At 37.2% G+C, this 24,410-nt stretch overlaps 3 protein-coding genes and 1 pseudogene across 4 annotated transcripts; 2 read left to right on the top strand and 2 right to left on the bottom strand.

Annotated features, from left to right (window-relative positions):
• The first annotated feature begins 315 nt into the window (after positions 1 to 315).
• On the top strand, positions 316 to 3,777 carry LOC102580945 (uncharacterized). Its single transcript, XM_006364406.2, has 4 exons — positions 316 to 455; positions 1,566 to 1,720; positions 1,927 to 2,220; positions 2,876 to 3,777. Exons 2-4 carry the CDS (start codon positions 1,577 to 1,579, stop codon positions 3,518 to 3,520), a joined length of 1,083 nt encoding a protein of 360 aa, XP_006364468.1. The 5' UTR covers positions 316 to 455; positions 1,566 to 1,576; the 3' UTR covers positions 3,521 to 3,777.
• Positions 3,778 to 5,374: 1,597 nt separating this feature from the next.
• Positions 5,375 to 9,910, top strand: LOC102580372 (50S ribosomal protein L24). 2 transcript variants are annotated; one of them, XM_006364404.2, is made up of 6 exons: positions 5,375 to 5,447; positions 6,286 to 6,375; positions 6,463 to 6,558; positions 8,542 to 8,645; positions 8,720 to 8,856; positions 9,639 to 9,910. In XM_006364404.2, the coding sequence occupies exons 2-6, from the start codon at positions 6,316 to 6,318 to the stop codon at positions 9,719 to 9,721; spliced, it is 480 nt and encodes a 159-aa protein (XP_006364466.1). In that variant the 5' UTR covers positions 5,375 to 5,447; positions 6,286 to 6,315; the 3' UTR covers positions 9,722 to 9,910. The 2 variants fall into 2 exon arrangements, with proteins under 2 accessions (XP_006364466.1, XP_006364467.1); XM_006364405.2 differs by having other exon boundaries at positions 5,376 to 5,447; positions 6,289 to 6,375.
• Positions 9,911 to 10,626: 716 nt separating this feature from the next.
• Positions 10,627 to 14,826, bottom strand: LOC102580048 (replication protein A 70 kDa DNA-binding subunit A). The gene is made up of 2 exons (XM_006364403.2): positions 14,402 to 14,826; positions 10,627 to 13,462 (listed from the first exon to the last, which is right to left on the bottom strand). The coding sequence occupies exons 1-2, from the start codon at positions 14,686 to 14,688 to the stop codon at positions 11,032 to 11,034; spliced, it is 2,718 nt and encodes a 905-aa protein (XP_006364465.1). The 5' UTR covers positions 14,689 to 14,826; the 3' UTR covers positions 10,627 to 11,031.
• Positions 14,827 to 19,015: 4,189 nt separating this feature from the next.
• LOC102586457 (RNA-dependent RNA polymerase 6-like) lies at positions 19,016 to 23,020 on the bottom strand (annotated as a pseudogene).
• Positions 23,021 to 24,410: the final 1,390 nt, after the last annotated feature.

Below are 24,410 nucleotides of genomic sequence, written 5' to 3'. Positions count from 1 at the left end.
AAAATCAACATTTCCTAATATAAAAATCAAATTAGATAATTGTTTTTTCCTATTCTAATCAACCTTTTCTTCTTTTTTCCTAATATAAATCAAATTAGGTAAACTTCCTTTTTCTATAAAAAGAATTTGGTAGTGGAGAGTAGTTGTATGTATTACTACTACTAAATATATAAATTGCTTAAAGACAATTTTAGCCCTGTCACGTTTGTTACGTGTGCAGCACCACCATTTCGGTTCAACCAATACTGCTGTGACCTGAAACCGGTTATAACCGGTCATAATTAACATTGACTTTTCTATATAGAAAAAATAGCCACAAAATCCCACCACCACAATCTTCATTCCCTATTTGCTCCGATCTGTGTTAACCACACGCTTTCAATTGCTTGTGGCCGGCTCGTTCTGTAACTCCTCCGGCGACCATCGGAATTCGGAAGTTTTTGCCTCTCTTTCCGGTAGCTCCCGATTCAATTTCTCGTTATTTCTCTTGCGTATATATGTAGATATATTCCTTTGTTTCAATTTTGCTGAATATTGTTCATTTTCTGCTTTAATTTGGGGGTTGTGTTTGTAGGAATTCGAATAAATCTAGGGATGCTGATCTTCTGTATGTGTTTAGCTGAAATAATTTTTATTTTTTTTTTGGTTTTTGTTTTGGGGGATATTGATGGATTTTGATGTTTGACCTTGCTGTAGTTGATGATATAGCGTTAGGCAGAAAGAGATGAGCTAAATTATAGTAGTTATTTAATAAAATTGAAAGTAAAGGGGGGTTTTGGGGTGGAAAGGGGATAATAGGGTCTTATGTGTTGAGGAAGTTGGAATTAATTGATTGTGCTATGATTTACTGATTCAATCGAATTGCTCGATTTAAAAGTTTTGATCCAACTGTGAGGAAGAAGATTGTATAGAGAGAATTGAGGAATAGATGTCTTTAAAACCAAGTAAAAGAGTTCATAAGATAAATGGATTTTGATAATTTTGATTAAGGGGATATCTTGAAGGAGCCTATTGCTGAACAGCTTAGGACATACCGAAATACCAAACTAGGTATCAATGACTGCTGGAACTTTTACCTGCGTATGTTTGCTGAATTGCTGTCTGAGTAATTGGTAGAATATGGACGATGCGGGTATTTTGCAGTTTTAGGTAGATTGTCCAGTTCAGTCATCTAACATTCTAACTCTTTTTGCTAAGTGATAGAATCTCCCAACTCATGCTTTAGTTATGTTAGTACATTTGCTTTAGGTCCTAAATTTTTCAGGAGCTTTTAGCTCTATTTGAGATTTTTGTGTTAGTAGAAAACATAGAAACTTCTGGTAGTTTCATTTTTCTTCACTTCGTATAATGTTGGCTTGGGATGAATTTAAATGGAGAAACATGGTTAATGAGGACCCATATTGCCCAAACTTGTTTGGGGCTCAGGCGTAGTAGTTGTTTGTCTTTAGTTTTGCATGAATGACATCCATATAAACATGGACATAAATGCTACACCCAGTTTCTAAAATGTGTATCAACATTTCGTACCTGTTTTAACAGTCTTCTTTGCTGATATATTTGTCTAGGATCAAAAGAAATGGAGTTCTTCTTCAGAACACAGACTGAGGAGACATCTGATTGCTCCTTCAATGGCCAGGACATTCAAAGATGCCCGTTCTTGAGTAACATCAACAAGCCAACAAACTTTTCTTTCTTTTCTGCTCTGAACTTTCCCAGCCCTGTAAGTTATTTTTTCTTAATCTTATAGTTGGTGGTTCAAGTGATATGGTTATCCATGTGCTGTTGTACTGTTTAAACATAAGCATGCAATTTTTTTAAAGTATTAACATGCTAGTCATTATTTTCTTTTGTTCTTATACTAGTGATATGGTTAAGTATTGCTTCTAATGCCTCATTGTTTCACACTTTAATTCTATTACCTTTCAGGTAAAGGGAGGTAAAGGTCCAATTTTTGAAGATGGCCCCAACTTCGATATGGCATTTAAAGTCTTCCATGGAAAAGATGGGGTTGTCCCACTTTCTGGAAGGTCTCAATTTTCCAATGACAACATTGAAGTAGAGTCTGCCCCACAATTTAATCCTTTAGCTGCAAAAGCTGCCACCATAAGTTTGTCTTCATTCGGAGCAGGAGGTCCTTTTAGCTTTGATTCTTTCTCTCGGAAATGGAATTCACAGAAGAAGAAGCCGGAGTCATCCAAAAAGAGAAAGCCTTCTTCTCAGGTTTGTTTGTTGTGATTAACAAGAATATGTGTATTGAAGAACCCAATGATGATATAATGTGATTAATATTGTGATCATGATTCTAAATTCTTGATATTGACTCTTGGATTTTTCATTACAGAATACTCGGTCTCTTGATTATTTTTGGTGAAAATGCCTTTTTGCTCATCTCTGTGTGTAAATGTTCTAGTCTATTGTTAATTGTGAATTGAATTTCTGTAGGGTAAAATGATGACTTCTAGACACTGTAGGTAAATATTTACAATGTTAGAAGATTAAAATATTCTGGTATATGGCTCTCCTGTATTCTTTTCTGAGCAACAAGTGAGCTTCATTGAGTGGCTGTCCATTGTCAACTATAAAGTTAGACAGTGGCATTAACAAAATGGTATAGTTATCATAAATGTTTCATAGTAATTGGTTTAATTTGATCAGACTCCTCTTGAGTATCACTTCACAACTTATTTTGATAAGTTTTTGTTGTTTCTGCTAGATGTTGAGAATATGCCTTAACAAAGTGAAATCATATGAGTGTAGAATTTTTTCAAAGAAATTGCCCATAACTCTTCTTGATGAAGAGTGCTGCATTTTTTTCTGCAAAAAGGGCATCTTATAAAGTTTGCCTTCTTTATTCATCCTTTGTTTTGTTTTCCAGGACAAATCTTCTAAGCACGAGGCAATGGGAAATGAGTGGTTGGAGTCAGGCAACTGTCCTATCGCCAAATCTTATAGAGCTGTTAGCGGTGTTCTCCCACTTGTCGCCTCAGCTTTTCAGCTGCCTCCTGGTATGAAGCTCAAATGCCCACCTGCAATTGTTGCAGCCAGGGCTGCCCTCGCCAGGACTGCTTTTGTGAAGACTGTGCGGCCGCAACCACTATCTTCAAAGATGCTTGTTATTGGAGCTTTGGGCATGGCAGCTAATATTCCACTAGGCATATGGAGAGAGCACACTGAGAAATTTTCACTTTCATGGTTTACTGCAGTCCATGCTGCTGTTCCCTTCATAGCTATGCTGAGGAAGTCAGTTGTGATGCCCAAAACAGCTATGGCATTAACCATTGCTGCTTCTATCTTGGGACAGGTCATTGGTTCAAGAGCAGAACGACTTCGAATGAAAGCAAAAGCCGAGAGTGTTAAATTGGTAGCACAGACTGGCTCAGATGGTGTTATTGCAGGTCTCAACTCAATCCAGGTCAGTGGTATGCCCGGGGTTCATTGTGGCACACAGGGTATGCTTAAAGACCAACCCTCGAAAGAATCTGCCAATACTATATCTCCATCTGCCAGTCTGTGTTTCTAAACATTTTTAGATCTGGTAATTAAGCAGTTGATCTATAATGCTGCAAATAAGAGTGTGTGCCCCTTGCCAGAGAGAGCAAGTGATTTAAAAGTAATATGCATTATTATATGTTTAGTGTTTGTATCAAATTTATGTAAAGGACAAATATTTCCATGACCTATACGGTCTTGACTCTTGAGTGTTGCAGAATCCTGAAATACAATGTACTATTGGATGGAACCTCTATCAATAATATATCAACCCATCATGTTTCCATATCCTACTGCTCTCCCTCCGACCTTATCGCTCTCTCTAAACTATTCATTGGGTTATTTAGTTGAGTTGGATGGATGCTCTTTCTAACTCTTGGTTTGCACTACTTATTTGAGTTTTTTTTGCTTCGTCGATTTGAATGTAGATGATGTTGGGCAGAACTTATGTAAGCTTGGCATTAGCTTTTTATCAGTAGGTCGATCAGTTTCAGAAACTAGATGTTTAGGGTGATAGAGAAAGCAATTTGCTGTAAAGTGGGACTTTTTGACAAGAACTATCATGGAAGTTGGGAAGAAAATGGCTCTTCAGTAGTTTTTTATAGTCATGATTTATTACAAAAGTTGGGGAATATATATTTTACAATCATATTAAGAAAACCAAAATTCATTACTGAGAAATTTCAAAAATCAAAGGAGCAAAAAAAGAAAAAGGGAAAAAAGTCAGGAAGGGAAATTAAACTAATTTGGACTCAGGCTCATGTTAGGAACCAATAGTCAACCCCAAACATAATTTTTTGACTAAATGACCACAAACACAAATTTTCTCTACATTTTTTCTTTCTTTCCAAAATCAACGTGAGAAAAATTGACAAAATTAGAACAAAAGATTTTAATTTTTTTTAAAGTTTGGTTTCAGTTGTTGATTGTCATCAACCACTGATACTAATTTAATTTCGATAATATGGATAAAGTCAATAAATGTTGACAAGTGAGCACCGTTTTAATTACGTCCTAAAACAACTTAATTATTGATTAACAACAACCTATCCCGTGTAGGCTCCATAAAATGGGGATTTAATTATTGGTTATTGTCAAAAAGTTGTTACCCAACCCTATTACTTTCTTGTCCCGGTTGATCACTTTTCTTTTTATACGCATATTGAAAAATCATAAACAAAGAAAATACTTTTATTAATTTACCTCTTCAAAAACTTCTTGGGATTTTACAAATAAATGTGAACACTTTAAAAAAAGAATTAATGCAAGGGTAATATAGGAAAATTTTAATTAATGCTTTCTTGACTTAAGTAAGGCGATCAACTAAAATGAAACAACTATTTTTAATAATATGGGACAAGGAATAATAATAATTTAACTTTGCTAACAAAACATGAAAGCACAAATCACTTAATTTACTTGACCTATGAGAGCAAAAGTTTTTGAGCACCTATATGAAGTTAATAACATTAATGTGGTAATAAATGTTGATTGCTCAATTCCAAGTAAGATCCAAAATGATTGTTTGATCATAGATTACCAATAAAGTTAGCAATATTGAGTTACTATTAATAAAGGTTGATTGCCACTTTTCAATAATATATTCAGATAGAAAATCAGAACAAAGATTATTCTTCTCGATCAAATGTAACGACTGACATATAAAAAATGGATAAGTTATCATATTTTGTAGATTGATTAAAAATAATTACATATTTTATCCCTACATTTAAAAAAAAAAGAAATACTCCACTAAACATTGATTAGTTTTAAAATGATAGCTAATATCTAATTAGCAGTGTAATTTTGTCCAATTTTCTTCCTCGTAAACGGTAATTGGGCCAACTTTACCAAGCCCAAACTAATAAAAGCCATAAAAAAGAAACCATTAAACCCCATCACCTTCAAAGGCTAAAACCCTGTGGGAAACTGTAGAGCTTTGACACCTTGAGCTTCAGGTACCCTTTCTAGTTTCTCTCCTCTTCAATATTATTGGGATATTTTAAATTTTTCGTGAAATTAATCTATTTTTTTCGCATTTTAATGGTTTTTTTTTGTTTGTTGTTGTTGTGAAATATCGAACTACAATTGAGGATTTGATTATTCTTTTGATTTGGGTTTCTGAAAGTATGTTTTTTTTCCATTATTAAAGACACCCAGATGCCAATTTTGTATAAAGTTTTGATTTTTTTCTGTTTTTTGATGTGTATTGAGGAAATGGAAGCTGTTTTATCTGGAGAAATAATTTGGGTGAATTTGGTATAATGATTATGTATTGATACTTTTGGGTATTAAGGGTTGATAACAATGTCTAGGTGTTAGACTAAATAGGAGTTGAAGTAAGGTAACCAAACAAGGGAAGACATTTTCTGTTGTACTGCACACATGTCATATTCCTCTGTGGTACAGATCAGTAACTTGATACAAATTGGGTTTATTTCCTCGTTTCACTTTGAATAGAGTTCTTCTCCATTTTCCCTAATTGGGCTTTACTATGCCTGCATTTTCATATCTTAAGGTAATGCGAGATACTGTTTTGACCTGTGGAGCTTTGAGTTGGAGTTAATGAGAATTTTGTTGCTTACTTGATGATAGCAATGTTTTGTAGCAGTTGCATTTTGTTTTCCTGTTAAGTTAAAGTAGTGGCCTACACTGTAAATGCATAGTCTTTTTCTTAGATGGGTTTGCAATAGATTTGACTTTTTCACAATTCTTGATCCATTTTAGTTTTTTTTAGGGGGGTCTTATTTGATATTTATCTAATTAGTGTTTTTTTTTGCACATCTGAATGCAAAGAAGGGAGCTTTTACTTTGATTTAGCTCAAAATGGGGTGGAAAAGTTATCAGAAACTCATTCATCAGTGGAGAATTCTCAGAGGAGATAATGTAAGCTCATTCATCATTGTTTTGCATGGCTGATTCAATTTCTTAATACTTCTATTTCATGTTTCCCATTTTTCCGCCAACACTCAGGTCATGATTATCAGAGGAAAAGATAGAGGCGAGACTGGCGTTGTCAAGCGTGTCGTACGTTCTCAAAACCGTGTAATTGTTGAGGGGAAAAACCTGGTTAGTAATTTTGTGACACTTACTTTATATCTCTAAGCATATCTTGTCGTAGTTTACTCTTTCTTTAAACATTTCTTGTCATATTCATTGTGGATCCATCGTAACCGTGATTGTCTGATGCTGGGACATATGCTCAAAGTGGAGGGGTTGTGTATAGAACTGAGGACTTAGATTATAATGAATAAGCAAGTTTGTCGTTAGAGTTTCCTAGGTGTTTCCTTTTCCAAATTTTGGGTCTTACACGAATAAAATAATTTTAATAGTTGTGGTGTAATATAGGGTGCTTGTGAATTTCACATAGAAGATTGATAAGTGGTTCTAACAATCTTATAGCTGGTTTGTATTATATGATGTTGTACACAACTTACATAAAAATGAAAATATCCCAGCTTTTAAAGCAAAGGGCATGTTACAATTTGAAGGTACAGCTCACTATATACAAAGATTGTAGCCTTACTCAAACTATTGAAAAGAATAAGAGATGCTTTTGAGGTATAAAATCTAATGCAGACGAGTACTAATTTTCTGCATAAATGATAATTGTTCTACATTCGAAAACCGTTGTGCAAACACTAAACAGTAGACAGTTTGCAAATATTACAAAAAGTAAAATGAAGGGTTGAGAAAAATATGTTAAGCAATATACATGGTCAGTATAAGTGTATAACAAGCTTTTTAGTTTTTAAATTATCATGTCACGCAAAGGATATAAATAGGTAAGCATCCTTAAAACGTGGGATTTGTAATTTTGAAAATAAGTCAGATTACCTGCTACCCCAGGTAAAATTGACCCGATGGTTTAAAAAAATATTTTATAGTGACGGTGGATATATCTCAAACCCTTAACTTATTTATCATAAAGTGCTGGTTAATCAGTTACCAGCATTTACTATTGTTGAGGTTTGTAGATGTAGCAATTATTAGCAAGAGAAGCTTTAAATTGAAAACCTCAAACTTGATAGAGAGGTTAGGATCTTGAGAAATAGCAGTCCTATATGATCCTATCAGACTTGATGCGACCTTCATGACGCTACTCTGGTATGCCAGTTTTCACGGTACCTCTGAATTTGGATTATTCTCTCTGGGTTCAAGTTGTGATAGTATCAGCCTTTGATGTGTGTTGTTTACATTAAGTTTAGTGGTGGTGTTGGAGAATGGGTGTCGACTGAAGAATGTCTAGGTTTTAATTATCCAACGCTATGCGATTGTAATCTGAGAGCATAAAGTAGTTTCAATGTAGTAAATCCTCATTGGTGACCGTAATATAAAGAATATGAGAAAGTAGCTTGTTTATGATAACATTTAGGGGTCGTTGGGTTTAAATACAAGTTATGATGTGATGGGATAAGTTATGCAGAGATTATTTCTTATTGAGTGTTTGGTTTGTTGTATTCAAAATAATATACATTATATAAATTTTAAGGACAAATGTTTACAAAAATACCCTTCATGAATGGAAAAAGTGATGTATAAAAAGGGTTTAAAGGGATATTTTTGTCATTTACCTATTTTCTCCTGGATAAGTTATCCTAGGATTATTATACCACCCAAGGGAAAGGATAACTTATCCCGATACTAATTATTAATCCCAGGAAAAGTTATCCCGGACTTGCCAACCAAACAACAAATTAAGTGGCACTATAATTTAATCCCAAGACTATTTGGTGTTATCCTTCACACCAGGCGACCCCTTAGTGATAGCTGAATTAAGGAGGAAAGTTGTTAATTTACAAAGAAGCGTTTCCAGCTATTTTTTAGTTTGACTTATATTTAGACTGTTGGTGTAAGGGAGATTCTGTATCTAACATGATAAATATTTTGGCCTTAGTTAGACTTTCTAAAGCTTTATCAGAGGATAAATCACTTACTTTGTTACATCTTCAGTACCCACTTGGTACTATTCATAAATAGAATTACCTTATTTTATCAAAAAATAATTAGTATGTAACAAAATGATCCCTTATATTATATGCCCTTCTGCAGGTCAAGAAACATATCAAACAAGGGCAAGGTCATGAAGGTGGAATATTTACAGTTGAAGCCCCACTGCATGTTTCCAATGTTCAGGTTGTAGATCCAGTCACAGGGTATGGATATATTATTTCTCTTTACCTTTTATTTTTTGCTCTTAGCACATGGTAGCTCATGTCTTCTTCCACAGGAAACCAACCAAGGTCGGAATTAGATACCTGGAGGATGGCTCCAAAGTAAGAGTCTCAAGAGGTATAGGAGCATCTGGTTCTATCATTCCCCGGCCTGAGATCTTAAAAATAAGGACCACACCAAGGCCTACAGTTGGTAATTATCAAATCCTTTTACATACGAGTATATTCTTCTAAAAGAGTATTCTGTTGCATTTCAAATGTAGTAAATGCTGTATTTTTTTATTTTATTTTTGTGGCGGGAAGGGGTTACTTAAAAAAAACAGTTTATTGGTTTAGAGGTATAATCTGATTTCAACTGGAAGAAGAAATGAAAGGTTAAAGCTTTAGAGAGCTTAAGATCAATTGTAGTCAACTGCATGATGCAACCTTAATGTGGGGCAAGTTTCATTTAAGACAAATTGTTGAAATAGACAAGAAGGATTATGGTCAGTTTGATAAAAGTATAATTTGAAATTAGATTATAAGTCAAATTTAGATGAAGCATCGATCTGGAGCTCAAGAACATGGTTTATTCTTCTATTCCTTCCCTTGGTTTCATATGTTTGGATGAATGCCTTCTTATCACCTTTTATCATTCTTCCTTTTTTCTGGGGTTGGGTGGGGTGGTGGTGGTGTGGGGGAGCTGGTAATGTGGTGGCATTGGGTTGCACAACTTTGAGAAATATGTGTGCTGGATAGGTGCTGAGGTATGCCACTTATGTAGTCGTTTGATGGTAGGTGTTGCTTAGCAAGTGGTGCTTGTTTGACATTGTTGCTTACCACGTTCCTTCTAGTAAACTTCAAGGGAAATGGTTATAGAGTTCGTTCAGCCAATTTAAGACGTTTTGAGTAAACTCTGCTCGGTCCACTTTTTAATGTGTGTTTGGCGGAGTCTGATCTTTTCACTCTTGCATATGTTTTGGTTTCATTGTGCAGCTGGTCCTAAGGATACTCCAATGGAGGTTGTTATGGAGAGGACATATGATCCAAAAACAGGAAAAGGCATGCCAGATCTCTAAAGAAAATGTGGTGAAGAAGCTAGTACCTAATGCATCAATTTTGTGAGAACACTGTTGTTACTTATTTCATTCAAGAAACTCACACTGTTTGGCTTTAGACCAAACAGAATTTGCTACCTCTCCTTTGTAACAGATAAATAGTGTTAACCGCGAAAATTATGGTATACTTTTAAAAGTTTTTGGCAGTTGTTGAAGATCGCGTGCCTTGTGGAACTCTCAACCCTAAATCCTAAATTAGGTTTCAATTGTTTCATGTTTGACGGTCATCATCATTGCAGATTTTCCCCATTGGGCGTAATTTGGTACTTGCCCATAGCAAAATATTTTGTGAGAGCCTTTTGCAACTGAGAGAAATGCGACTTGAAGTGCGTTAAAAGAAGGTTGATTACATATGTGGTGGCTCCTTAAGCTTGCTCAAAATTTCCATTTAGACACCTAAATTAAAGATTGAGAATATTTCTTGAACAACATTTCTTGTTATCACCCAAAAGTCGACCAACTAGTTTTTGGTACCTCATCCAACACCCCACAACCCCAATCCCCCAAAAAATTAAGTGTCCGTTTGGTCATGAATATTTTTCACTATTTTATTTGGAGTATTATTTTGAAAAATTGTGTGGACATAGAATTCATAATTTTGAAAGAGAAAAATCACTGTGGTCTCAATAGACATAAATTTGATTAGAGTTCAGGTGATAAAACTTCAAGTCTAGGGATCTAAATGAAAAATTATAACAGAAGTTTAAGACGCAAGTTAGCTTCCAAAACATGATCCAAACCAAAACCAAGACATTTACAGTAAATTCTTTTTCTTCGATTTGCTCGACACTTCATTCACGTACCCAAGCCTAAAACACAAAACATTTATTTTGAATAGGAGGGGTTATTACGTATTCAAGACGTGCATAAATAAAGATGACATGTGACAGATTAAAAAGATGTGACAACATACACATGTTAGTCTAAACTGTAACACAAGAGTTTTTATCTTAAAAGGTCGAAACCACAAAGAAAGATTACCTAAAAGAACTCAAAAAAAGAAAGACGAAAAGAGATGATAATGCAAGACTATAATTTACAAGGAAAGAGCAACGAAATGTCACTCCTCAAAACAAGGACGACAAGACTTGTAGTGCACTCTCGTCCAGGAACAGTGACGCATAATTTAAGCCCCATGCGACCACTGTACAGAAAGGCAAAACGCAAGCCCTCAAGAAGCTTTCTCAAAAGCAGAACATGAGCCATGATGAACCACTAAGAGAAGACATCTAAACCTGTACAGGACAACTTTATGCGCTCAAAAAGGTTCATCAAAAACCACCGACGTGTTGCCTTGGAGTATTCCCGTATCTTCCTGATGTCATGTTATTGGCAGCAGGTGCATTGCTTACGCCTGGGCAATCTCTTGCCCAATGTCCATACTGATGGCATTTATAACACTCACCACCACCACCACCACCACCACCACCACTGCTCATCCCTGAAGTTGCCCTATTGCCAAAACCACCTCCATATGCCTGGCTCTGACCACTCATCATGCTTGGACAGTTTGAAGCACTATGACCTGTTCCACCACAACTATTACAGCTCATATACATGCCTGTAGAAGAGCCAGTTGGAGCATTTTGTGTTCCAGTAGGCTGATTTCCATATGGACCTTGCCGATTTCCCTGCAGTCCACTTTCTCTGCTGATACTGCCTGCAGTAGAGCCAGGCGGAGCGAACTGTGAGCCTGTAAGCTGATTCCCATATGGACCTTGCCGATTTCCCTGCAGTCCACTATCTCTGCTGATACCGCTATGGCTGACACCATAACTTGCAACAGGGCTCATTGGTTCTTTGCGTTTATTCCCAAATCCAGTATTATTAAACCCTGAATTCAGAGTTGCATCATCTGTCTTAGGAGGTAAAGTGCTGGATTCCTGCCCATTAATCTTGTTTATCAGGTCAAACAGAAACCTGGTCTCTGGTTGGAAGTTCAGCTTCTCAGCTTTGACCACTGTTGACTTAACATGCTGCTCATCACTATACATCTCTTCTTTCACTTTCAATTTAAATATAAACTGGTTGAATAACACATTACGCATGATTTCTGCAAACCTATCATCATCCTGCTCCTCATATTTTAAGAAATACAATTCTTTTGCAGATACACCCATTATCTGGTCACCACATTCTTGAAATGCAGTAACCCATGTTAAGCCAGTATGGTCCTGAATCTGGAACCGAAGAATGTACCTATATTCACATTCATCAACAGTCTGATCACACCTGTCACACCGCCATTTCCCATCCCCATTATTTGTCACTTTTTTGTTGCACTGTCTATCTCCTATCATGAGGGGACATGCAGTATAGCAAAAATTGTCAACCTTTATAAATGTAACACTGGCACTTACAGTGATCCAATCTGGTTTCTCAGAAGTGCCTAACTTCTCATCTTTGATTTGAGATATAGTCTTCCGCACATCTGTCCGACCAATACTGCTCACTTCTCGTGACAATGACATAGATGGCATGTTCTTTCCCTCCCTTTCGAACCATGCCTTCGTTTTCAGAGCTTCAGGAAAATCTGGTTCTATAAACAACTTGCTTGTAGATATAGTACCTATAGATTTGCCATTAAAATCATTTACTCTACCAGCTTTAACTGCCAAGACAGGGAAAGCCCCAGAATCACAGAGACTCTGAAGTGTTTGACCTTCTGCATTGCAGAAATTTCCCCACAAAGTTACTTCAACACTTCTACCAGACATGTCCTTCAGCTGGAGGACTCTCTTCTGAGTTTCTGTACCATTTTTCCTCATTATTGAACTAGATGGACTTATTGAAGACACCACACCAATGACATCTATCACATTGTTGTTCTCCATGGCTTCAATGTCACTGATTGGCCGAAAATGAAATTGCTGCTGAGGAATAGCCCTGTCATCCTCAAAACAAGGTTGAACTACAGACGTGCTCTCGAGCATAATTTCATGGTCATTTGGAAGGTGATTGTAATTTTTCTGAGCTGGTTTCAAGCTTCCTTTTGAAATTTGATACACTCTACCTGGTTCAATCTGGTCATAAAATTGGTCAGCTACAGAGTTAAAACAAGTCACCCTTATTTCTCCTCCATCGGAATCAAGAAGATCAAAAGAGAATACTTTTCCATCACCCCTTTGATTGTTGTAGTGTCTGAGTTCCGTCTTTGCAGTTACCCTGGCCTTGATAGTCCACCGACCCTGATATGGATTGAGAGCAGCAATTGGAATAATCCTTGGAGGTGCTTCATTCTTGGCTACAGGTCCTCTGTTGGAGTACATTGGTGATGGCTGCTGATAAGAAGACTGAGGAGGCTGTTGATAAGAAGGCTGAGGTGGACGCACATAATTCATTGGAGCCCGTGAAATTGCAGGACCAGATTCTGCTCTGGGGTAAAGAGGTGCACCTGAACTATATCGTCCAGAGTCAGTATTCCCAACAGAGGCAGTATTGTAAACACTGCTACGGTTCATCTCTGGAGATTGCATTCCTCCTGACATATTTGGTCTTGGAGTTGAGCCTGAAGTAGCGGAAAGAGAAGCAATTGATTGGGGGTTTACACTTACACCACCTAATTGATTGGTGGAAGGCTGCAGCGGGGCAGCTGGTCGTGGCACCGAAGGGACACTACCATCAGTTCTGACATAATGCTTTGGGTCTCCAATTTGATCACACGTCTCAAGTAAAATATCTAATTCAATAATAATGATGATCCTGTTTGAAGAATTAGACAATGAATATCAATAAACAAATTTTTAAACTGAAAGTATGATTCATAAACATTTACGAAACATGAAATTCATAAAACACATATATATGTAGGTTCTTCATTGGAAATTATAGCTGGAAATTACTGACATGGTAAGCTGTTTGCTAATTATCTTTTCAAAGAACCAGTCTTGGGAAAGCTCATCATACAAAAGTGTCAAGACACTCACTTTAAGAGGAAGAAACTTAACAATTAGGGTCTAACCATACACATATAAGTTGTGCTCCCAATCAGAGAGTCTTTGCAGTTCATGAAACCAAAATGATAATCTAGAAACATACAAATTTGCAGTCCTAAGTCCTAACTGAATAGCACTAAACTGTTAATTTAGATAAACGCCTATCAAATAACCCACACAGTTGCAATCATGACTGCAAAAACAGAAGTTTGCTAATTCGGAAAAAGCCTATCTACAAACCTAAAAATAAATGTAAAACCAACTGCAAGAGCAAACCACTGGCATTTAAGGAACCCTGTCATAATAGGAAAAGGTTTTCATACATACAGAAACTTAAACCCAAGTTGAGAGGTATGAAATAATATCTGTAACATACATGCTATCATCTTTGCGTTAATTGATCACCATCAACAGTCCAGAAAAAAGAAATCCAGAACTCCCCAGGTAATGGAATTTCACAATTTTTACAGACATAACATTTGCTTTGAGCGTGCAAATAACAACAGCAATCAACAAGTAAAACAAGTACTTTAAACAATTGATTTTTTCTCAAAAAACACAAACATAAAACACCACGGGAAAGCATCTCAATGAAAAAATTCACTCAAGGTGCACACATGCAATCCAAGATTTCAATAATTATACCATTACTAGTCCACGTAATAACAAAATTAAGAGTAATTGAAAGGGAATCAGGAATCATTACACTCGATTCTGGATGACATTACGAACGAACTCTTTCATCTGAATAATAGTTCCTTTCCGAATCTGTTGAGACCGAATTAGATCGTTCTTCTGCGTAGCTAACATCCCTTGCTGAATATGCGTTCCGTCCGATATCAAAATCCGGTATCGTTCATTATTGTTTGTCTGGTTCTGAGTATTCACCAACCGAACATCCGTGATCTGTAGCACCGGTTTAAACTCCTCGGGATGCCCTTCTCCGATCGATAGCATCTCTATTGCTCCTTCCGTCAAGTTAATCGGCGGCATTTTTCCGGCGAATTGCGACGATTTTTTTCTCGAGAAAGTGCGAGAGTGAGAGTGGGGGAAAGTGAAAGGAGAAGAGGTTTTCAAAACCCTAAAAGAGGAAGCGGGATAAAACTAAGCGGGCGCGAAAACGAAAATAAGGAAAAAAAGATTTTTATTACTATTTTGTGATTTGTGTGAAATGACAGAAGTGGCCTTTTATTCAGTTTCTCGAGGATTCCAAGGGAAGTTTTGTGGATTTTTTGGTAGAAGGTTCTAAAGAATGGAGTAATTGCGAAGAGCCCCGCTAAAGTTTTTTGATGTGAATGATTCAGACCACCAAGTTTAAAAACGAAGCAATTGAACCACACAAATTAATTTTTAACTATATCTTTGACATTAAAAAGTAGTTCTTTTTTTAATATTGTTGAATTCTTAAAATAAAACGTCAAATACACATGAGTAAGTTAGAACTTGTTTGAATTAACTTATTTTTTTAGAAAAAATTAAGTAACTTTTGTAGAATTAAGTATGATTAAGAAATGATTTTAAGCGCATGTTTTTGAGCTAAGTAACAAAAACAAGCTTAAAGTCATAGATTAGGATTCTTAATTGTGACCTATACTTATAAGTCGCATCGGCCTTCTTGATCATAGTGATTGACTAGTTGATGAGTTTTCTTCTGAACTATTAGGTCAAAGGTTTAAGGTCGATAAACAGAAGAAAATCAATGATATAAGTATTCTAAAATACATTTTGAAAAAAAGCGAATCTTAGTAGCTTAGTTACCTAAACCCCTACCTTGTTGGTAAGGGTTTGACTCCTCACATTGTAATCTCCTCCCACCTTTTATGTCACGCCCCAAGTCTACACCCTGGGCGGGACTGGCACCCGAGAACCATTTCTAGCCCCAAGCGAACCCTTGTCTTGGCTAGACTCTCAGCGGAAGACTTTAAGCATTATTACAAGGATCAAATGCATTTATAAAATAACTGTCTCAATTTAAACTCAGAACGTTTAAGGATAAAACATTCAAACTAGCCATAGATGGCAACTAAAGCCTTATAGCAAAACATCTGAAATACAAGACTAAAGAACTATGACTACTCGTCTATGAAGTCTCTAAAACAAAGAAGGATGTCGGGACAAGACCCTCGATCATCCTAACAATTGAAATATTAAAGCAATGTAAAAGGAGTCCTCCGAAAAGCAAGGAGGCTCACCCACTGACTCGGAGTGCTCAACTGGATCAACGAGGCACTGGATGCTGATCCTAGTTACCTGTGTCTGCATCATAAAGCGATGCAGGCTAAATGTCATCAGTACATTGAATGTACGAGTATGCGAGGGGAATACTGAACAAGACATAAGCTTGAACATAATCTGAAAAGAACACTTACCTTGACTTTATTCAACTCATGAATAGGTCAACTCAAATACAAAGTAAAACAACAAAAAATGTGCAGTTTATACAAAACATTTAAAACAGTAGATGACAACTCAATGTATTATAAAAATACAATAGCAACACAATTACATATAAAGTAATATAATACTGTGGGAGTTTCTCTAACCAACAACTACCACTATGAGCATAAGTGATGATACAACGTCACGCCCACGTTGCCAGAACTATCTTATACTTTGCCGTCATATAGAATGCCTCAACTAAGTGGATCCACTAGTATATGCTAAAAAACACTAAGGAATCATCTAAAAAGTATGATCTTTTCAACCCATGATGACTACATGGTTTATGGAGACTTGAGTTATTATGAACTCGCGTCCCTATATCGGTGCTCAATACTACTCCCAAAATATACTCAGCTCATATGTTTTTAAAACAAACTATTTCTTTGGTTTGAGATAATTACTCAAAACTTAACTTAAAAGCTCTCTTGGAAATCGATGTTTTCCTTTCTTGCTCAAATGTGAAAACATTTAAACTCTTGGGAATACTTAGTTCCCGTATAATCTTTGAAGAAATGAACTCTACTCTTACTCTTTTACTCAACTCAAAGCTTAAGTCTTAAAACAAAGTTAAACGTTTGTAAAAGACTTTTTGGAAAAACTCTTTGAACTTTCTAGACTTGACTCTTAACTTTCCTTGAATTGAATTATGGATTTAAGGTTCATGTTCTCATATTTATGGATGATTTCATGATGTTTAGACGTACCTTAGAGTGTAGAAATCAACTAGAAAACTTAGGTACGTTGCTAAGGAACTAGTACGGAAATAAGTGGGAAAAAGTGGAAGAACTAGCGTCCCTGGCGCGGCTCCCTAAAGCCCAAACTTCAGAGCCCCTGTTGGGGAGCTCTGGCTAGGACGGCGCCTCAGGCCCCTGCCTAGGTGAATCCCGACTTTTTTTGCTCGTTTTTCAACTCTAAACCCCTATTTTAACTTGGTTCTTTCCCCAAACACTTAGAATAAACTATTCCATCAATATATGCAAGATTCTACTCGAAAACACACCTAAAATCATCAATCAAACTCAAGAAACTTCAACAACAAGAACCCACAAGATTCCAAACGAATTTCATCAAGAACTCATAATATTTGCTTTCAAAGCTACACAACTTCGCTGAATTGAATCATGATTAGCGCATGGGTGAACTAACCCAACGCTATGTGATCTCACATACCTCGTAGGATTGAATCCTTGGTGAAATCCACAACTAAATTGCACGATCTTGACGAATGTTGACTTTTCTTCTCCTTTCTCCTTTTTTCTCTTTTCTCCAAGCCCTAGCATGAATTTCCAATTGTTTCTACGGATCTAATTCTGATTAGACCCCAATTAAACTCCTAAAAAGGAAATAAAATAATTGGTTAAGGAAAAGACCAAACATTCCTTCCAAAATCCGGATTAGACCTTCCTTACTTGCACATACTAGAAAACTTAGGTACGTTGCTAAGGAACTAGTACGGAAATAAGTGGGAAAAAGTGGAAGAACTAGCGTCCCTGGCGCGGCTCCCTAAAGCCCAAACTTCAGAGCCCCTGTTGGGGAGCTCTGGCTAGGACGGCGCCTCAGGCCCCTGCCTAGGTGAATCCCGACTTTTTTTGCTCGTTTTTCAACTCTAAACCCCTATTTTAACTTGGTTCTTTCCCCAAACACTTAGAATAAACTATTCCATCAATATATGCAAGATTCTACTCGAAAACACACCTAAAATCATCAATCAAACTCAAGAAACTTCAACAACAAGAACCCACAAGATTCCAAACGAATTTCATCAAGAACTCATAATATTTGCTTTCAAAGCTACACAACTTCGCTGAATTGAATCATGATTAGCGCATGGGTGAACTAACCCAACGCTATGTGATCTCACATACCTCGTAGGATTGAATCCTTGGTGAAATCCACAACTAAATTGCACGATCTTGACGAATGTTGACTTTTCTTCTCCTTTCTCCTTTTTTCTCTTTTCTCCAAGCCCTAGCATGAATTTCCAATTGTTTCTACGGATCTAATTCTGATTAGACCCCAATTAAACTCCTAAAAAGGAAATAAAATAATTGGTTAAGGAAAAGACCAAACATTCCTTCCAAAATCCGGATTAGACCTTCCTTACTTGCACATCCCAACTTCAAATGGGCATATATCACTCATACGAACTCGGAATCGTGCAAACTCGGAGGCGTTGGAAAGATAATTCCAAGATATTTCCTACGGTATCTGGAAGCACACGTAACTCATCCTGAGCTAGAAGTTACGGTCGTTTGAAGTTGACCAAAAACTTAAACTTAATATAACTTTACCAATTTTCCAGATTTTTCCTTCTTTCCAAAAACAATTCTTTCTAATTCTAGCTCCTTCTAGTTCTTTCAAATAGCGAGGTGTTACATTTTAAGTCCATCCAAACAAACTCTTAGGGATCGTTTGGTTGGGAACAAGTTATCCCAAAATAAATTACCAAGGAATAAGTCATTCCACCATATTCATATATATGTGATAACTTATCTTATCACTAAGGAAATGGTGGAATAAATAATTTCAGGACTACCTAATACCTTCAACCAAACTCAGGATAAAATAGTCTTGCAGTTTATCACTGAGATTATTATACCATATACCTCACACATTTTGACTCTTTAGTAATTATACTTTGTATTTATTATTTTTCATAATAAACGTAAAAAAGAGCTAAAGCGACGACTAAAATGACAAAGACCAAAATAATAAATAACGACTGAGGAAACAAATATACTAGTGGAGATAATTAGCATAATACTACTGTGTATAAATGGGATGACAATGAGACGTGGCAGAGCGAATTTAAGACTATGTGGGGCGGGGCAGTTTCTAAGCTAGTGTTGGGCAGGGCAACGTCTTAATTTTTTTAAAATTATGCGGGTGTGGGGCGGGAATGTTGCATTCCCCTTTGTCTAATCTTAATTCGAGCAAGGTAATCTGCTGCAATCCATGCAAAACTTAACATAACAGTATTTGAGACGACATCAGTCTTTTGCAACTCCAGTACTGTTCTAGTCACCCAATGAGGATGGTAGGTAACCTGATACCATGCAGACGCCTTTGTTTCATACATATTGTTCTTCTCATCAATGGAAAGTTGATCAAAATCAGGATCCATATGCTCGAAAACATTTCTGAACTCCTTCCTCAGCGCATTATATGCATGCTTCAGCCTCTCTTTTAATTCCCCTTGCTTCTTTGAATTGTGCTTTGCCATGGACCATATATGTCCAGTAACCACCTCTTCCTCCCTGTTAACTTGGTATTGTCCTAAAAGTCCATTCAACTGACTATCATAAGAACATTTGTGATTCCATGCTTCAGCTATGAAATCTTCGTATCCTGGGATCTCAAGATTAGTATCATATGGGATGTCTTCAGGGACAAACTCAAGTCCAGCAAATTCTCCCTGAGATAAAATATCAACTTGTCTATATAATTTGCCCAAAATTTTCTCGGAGTTGTATGACTGGAATTCCTCTTTCCCCATGAAGTCAGGATACAGTTTTGGTCTGAGGTTATATGGCATGGTGACAAGTTTTCCAGTTTTGGGGAAATCAACGGCTATAGCAGCAAGCTCTGCCAATTTAAGGCACTTCTCATCCAAAGCTCCAAGTTCACTGAGGTCAGCATGAACCACATGCGCGTTGCAGATTTCTCCTAGGCTCTCTTGAACCATGTTCTTTGAGAAAAAATCTATTATGTCCTGTAAATAAAGAAAAAGATAGTTAAAATACAAAAAGAATGCTAGGCAACCAGTTGAATGGTCCAACAGATAACTAGTGCAAAATCTGTTGGATATACCCAGACACCACAAATGGTCACAAATATTTTGAGCCATGAAGACTCTCTCCCTCTTCTATTACAAAACAAAGGCAAATACAAAATCAGAGAATCATTAACTTGGGTTGCATAATGAAAGAAAAGTGAGCAAACAGTATCTTACTAAAACAACAAAACTCAAGACAGTTGTTAAAAGATAAATATAAGCTAAAGAACAAGTAATGGTAGCGTTTCAAGAAGGCCTATAATTATCTCATCAGCATTCTATCCAAGTGAACATTAGGCTGTAACAAATTTATACAGATCTGGAAAAGCTAACTAAATATAGGAAGATATGAATCAAACATGCAGGAAATATTATTATAGTTGAGTAGTTACCGCATGTTCAATATGACGATTCAACTGTTTAACTTCTGCAGGAGCATAGTCCATTGGCATCCAACTTTTCTTACTGTGTGGGATGAGATTTTTATCCCAAGCCACAAAGTAGAGGTCACCGTCAAGGTCACTCCCTGATGCTTCATCTGGATGTGGCCTATCCCCCTTCTGAGGGAAGACCAGACAATCATAGAGATGGTGTAAACCAGGAACATCTACAGCCTCCAGAATCCTCACATCCCCGGGATGAAGACACGGGTTCTTTGCAATTATAACAAGGCCCTTTATTACTTGAAGATTTTTCTTGATATCAGAAAAATTTGGACCATCCTTAACAAAGCAATTCTCCAAAGAAGGGCTTGACACTTGAATAAAGCATTGGCCTTGCTCAAGTTCACCTAATTCATCCAAGCAGCCCATCAACCACCTTCCGGAAGGAACAAATATCCTTGCCTTATTCCTGAGGTCGCCAAGTTGAGCAGCTCTAATGCTAGACAACATCCCTCTTAAATGAGGCTCACTTTGAGGTTTAAACCCCGCACTCAACATTATAGCTGCAGTATTTCCTGCCTCAGCACATGAACCTGTAATGATATCAAAAGCCACATCCGAATCCACAAGTATTTTATCCAACCTTGATAACATTTCTTTCTGCATTTCCCAAAATATTTCTTCTTTAACCTTCAAAGATGAGAGCAGGGTTATTATTTGCCGGTTCAAAAAACCAGGTTGTAATCTCGTCCAAGAGCAGATTTCAAGGATAGTGTGATTTGAGTCAAATTTCTTCATACTTGGTCTCACAGAAAGACGGATGCCATCATTCTTTGCCGGCCAACATGCAACAACACCTTTACAACCAGCATACCTTATCTGATAAGCACAAGGAGGATTGACACTTAATTGCAACTTCTCTGCAACTTCTATAGCTAGATCTGCTGATATCATGCCGATTCCATCAGAGAAAATATACCCATTTCTTTCTATATCTGGAAGCTTGGAGTTAACCTCGCTTGGAAGGATTTCCACTGTTGCATAGGTTGATGAAAAGCACTGCCCCATCCTAGCAGCATATTTTGCAACATTCTTGTTAGTGAACCTCCCCATCCAGCTTATGATGCTGGGCACACTAATTTTCGGGTGTTCTGCAAAAAACCAGGCAGAACGATCCCTCAGCTGGTTAGCTGAGAATGCCAGAAAAGAGTACCTGCGACCACACAGGTAAAATCCTTGACTCAGCATAGTTTTCACCCTTTGGAAGATAGCAGTTTTCTGGGGATTAGATTTTGACGTAATTTCTCTCACGATGGTGGAAGCATAGTACGTCAGCACATTCCTATTCAAGTTCCGCATGCCCTCGTCCATGAAAGTAACTCACAAAAATCGATCTGCAACATGTTTATAGTTCCTGAGGACTCTATTCGACAGCTCCACGGTCGGTGGAAGACTATGCTTTGGTTGGGGTGATAACCAACCTCCTAACCTCTACAACATCATCAGACTCTTCAGTTCTCTTGAGAAGGTTAAGTTTATTCCACAGCCATGTCTGGATGTGTTCTAACTTCTTAACAGCGTCATTGACAGGCCTTTTGAAGGAAAATATGTGCTTCAGTGCAGCTACATTAATCCCCTCCGGATGCTTATTAAGCAAAGTAAAGAAATCATTGGTCATCTGATGCTGATTAATAATGCCTTTGTGCAAAACTGCATTTACCAGAAACAAGACCTTAAAGCTTATACCTCCATGGTTTTGGATGCAGAAGAAAGGTTCTGGCATGGGCACACCAAAATCAGGTTCATTTCTCACCCGGAGCCTTTGGTTACATGGTTCTACCACGGGCACCCTACTTTCACGAAAAAATTTCTTGGCCTTCCCAAAGTTAGGACCATTGCGAGGCCGAATTGAGATACGATAGGTATTAAACCGATCAATGGCTCCGCTACATGTAATGTCTGTAGTTCGGATCCATTGATCATCATCGTCTAATAAGTCAAATGCTACTGATTCTTCAACATCATCATCTGCAGTTCTATAGAAAACCAATGGAGATGAAGCCAGCTGCAATAATATTACCAAAGATGCAAAGTCTTTACATTCCTTTATCTCATTGATTTCCCTCGTCAAAAACTGAATCTTGAAATTGCATTTTATAACAGCCTGTCTTGCTTCACTCTGGAAAGAGAAAACAGTATTATTTGTGAAAAGTATTTTGCATGTCCCATCGAATCGATCCACAAGAAAGTTCACACCAGTAAGAGGTCCCCTCCAACCAACCACAAAGTCATCATTACTAACCAGTCCTCCAATTTCTACATTAACATCTGAAAACTTTAAGGGCATCTTATCTATTCTCCTCTTATCCAAACAATGGGGATTCCCAGGACCCAAACTAACCTTCAAAGGCTTCCCTCCTAATATTAGTTCATTACGCCCAGCAGCAGCAAGAGCATAATTTGCAGACCCTGAAGATGCAAAATGAACGAATGCATGAGGTTCCACTCTTATGTAATCGTTCATTCTTTGCACGCTCTCTTCATCAATGTGATAAGTTGGGTAAGATTTAGGAGGAGTGGACAAAGTCTTTAATCTACACCTCAACACTTGTCCAACTTGTTCTTCCAGGTATTCTGAAAGCATTTTCGCATTGACATCATTGTCGAACCCACCAACACTAATTTGAGTCACTACGATATTCATATCAGAATCCTCTGATCCCATCTTTTTCTCTAAGGATTCACAATTACTTCTGGACTCGCTTATTCACACAACCTCCAAATTCACCTGTTACATGACCCAATATTTGTGAATAAAGTGAAACAACATAACAAATCTTATAGAATGGACAATGTATGAGGCAACAAATATTCAACTATAGAACGAGTTATGATGAGAGCCAACAGAGAATAACATTAAAGCAACCTCAACTTGAATTCACTCTTAACATCGATCCATCCAGCCATAAAAACTAAAAAATCTCGAAGATTTGAGACGTACCAGCATTTCAGAAAACAAAAAATTAAATGAAATGTATAAGCTACCCACATTACAAACTTTTTTAGGAAACCCATATAGTGCTTTCAACAATTTCAGCACACTAATCCTATTTCACCTCTAAACTCAGAAACATGATCAGAGGCAGAAGAACTCACATGAAAGAAATGAGGGAGAAGTTTGCAAAATAAGGTTTGGGTCTAACTCACACCGTCGCGCCGCCTTATAAGTGGATCATCCATGAAAGAAATGAGGGAGAAGTTTGCAAAATTAGGTTTGGGTCTAACTCACACCGTCGCGCCGCCTTATAAGTGAACCATCCATCTCATTAACCACAACCACCGATGTGTGATCCTTTTCATTCTTTTAACAAAGTTTTACTTTTTACTTCCAAAAATAGCTAAAATCAGTTCCACTTCTCTGATTCACCAACTTTTAAATAAAAAAACCCCAAAACGAAGATTCAGAACAAACTGCATTATTAGCTATATATCAAGATCAAACAGGAACAGTTGTGAGGAATGAAGAAAACCCACAAAGATTACTTAAACATTAACACAAAAACTTAAATGTGAGTATCAAAAAATCATCATGAAACACCACATTTTCTGAATAATTTTTGAAGTTTTAGAAAAGCAAAAAAGACTTACAAAAGAATTCTAGCTTCTGCTTTGCTTTTTTTGGGTGAAATTTTTGAGAGCTTTTCCACAGGCACGCAAACTAACAGAGAGCAAGAGCAGTGAGTGTGGATATGAGTCTAGTCAATTTTGGCAGAAGGAAGCAAAAAGGTATACTGTGTTAATGACAAGAAACAAAATCTATACTAAATATTCTCTCCATTTCTTTATATTACTACGCCGCCTGTAACACCCCGTATTCGAAACAGACCAAAATACAGATTTCGAGAAGTTGCAGGTGCAACTTACGGTCACCATCCACAAACCGTAGGTCAGACCACGGCCCGTGCTGGTGGTCCGTGGTTCACCACTGCAACCCCTCCCCAAACTAGCTCAGAAAATTGGCTAAGTCCCGACTCACGGACAGACCCACGGTCCGTAGATCAGACCACGGTCCGTGGTCTGTGTCCGTGGATCGAGACTTCCCTTACCCAGCCTCT

Source organism: Solanum tuberosum, unplaced genomic scaffold (assembly GCF_000226075.1).
Source record: "Solanum tuberosum cultivar DM 1-3 516 R44 unplaced genomic scaffold, SolTub_3.0 scf00494, whole genome shotgun sequence".
Classification (NCBI taxonomy): Eukaryota; Viridiplantae; Streptophyta; class Magnoliopsida; order Solanales; family Solanaceae; genus Solanum; species Solanum tuberosum.
Note: the sequence above shows the minus strand (reverse complement) of the source record. Positions and strands in the feature narration are given on the sequence as shown.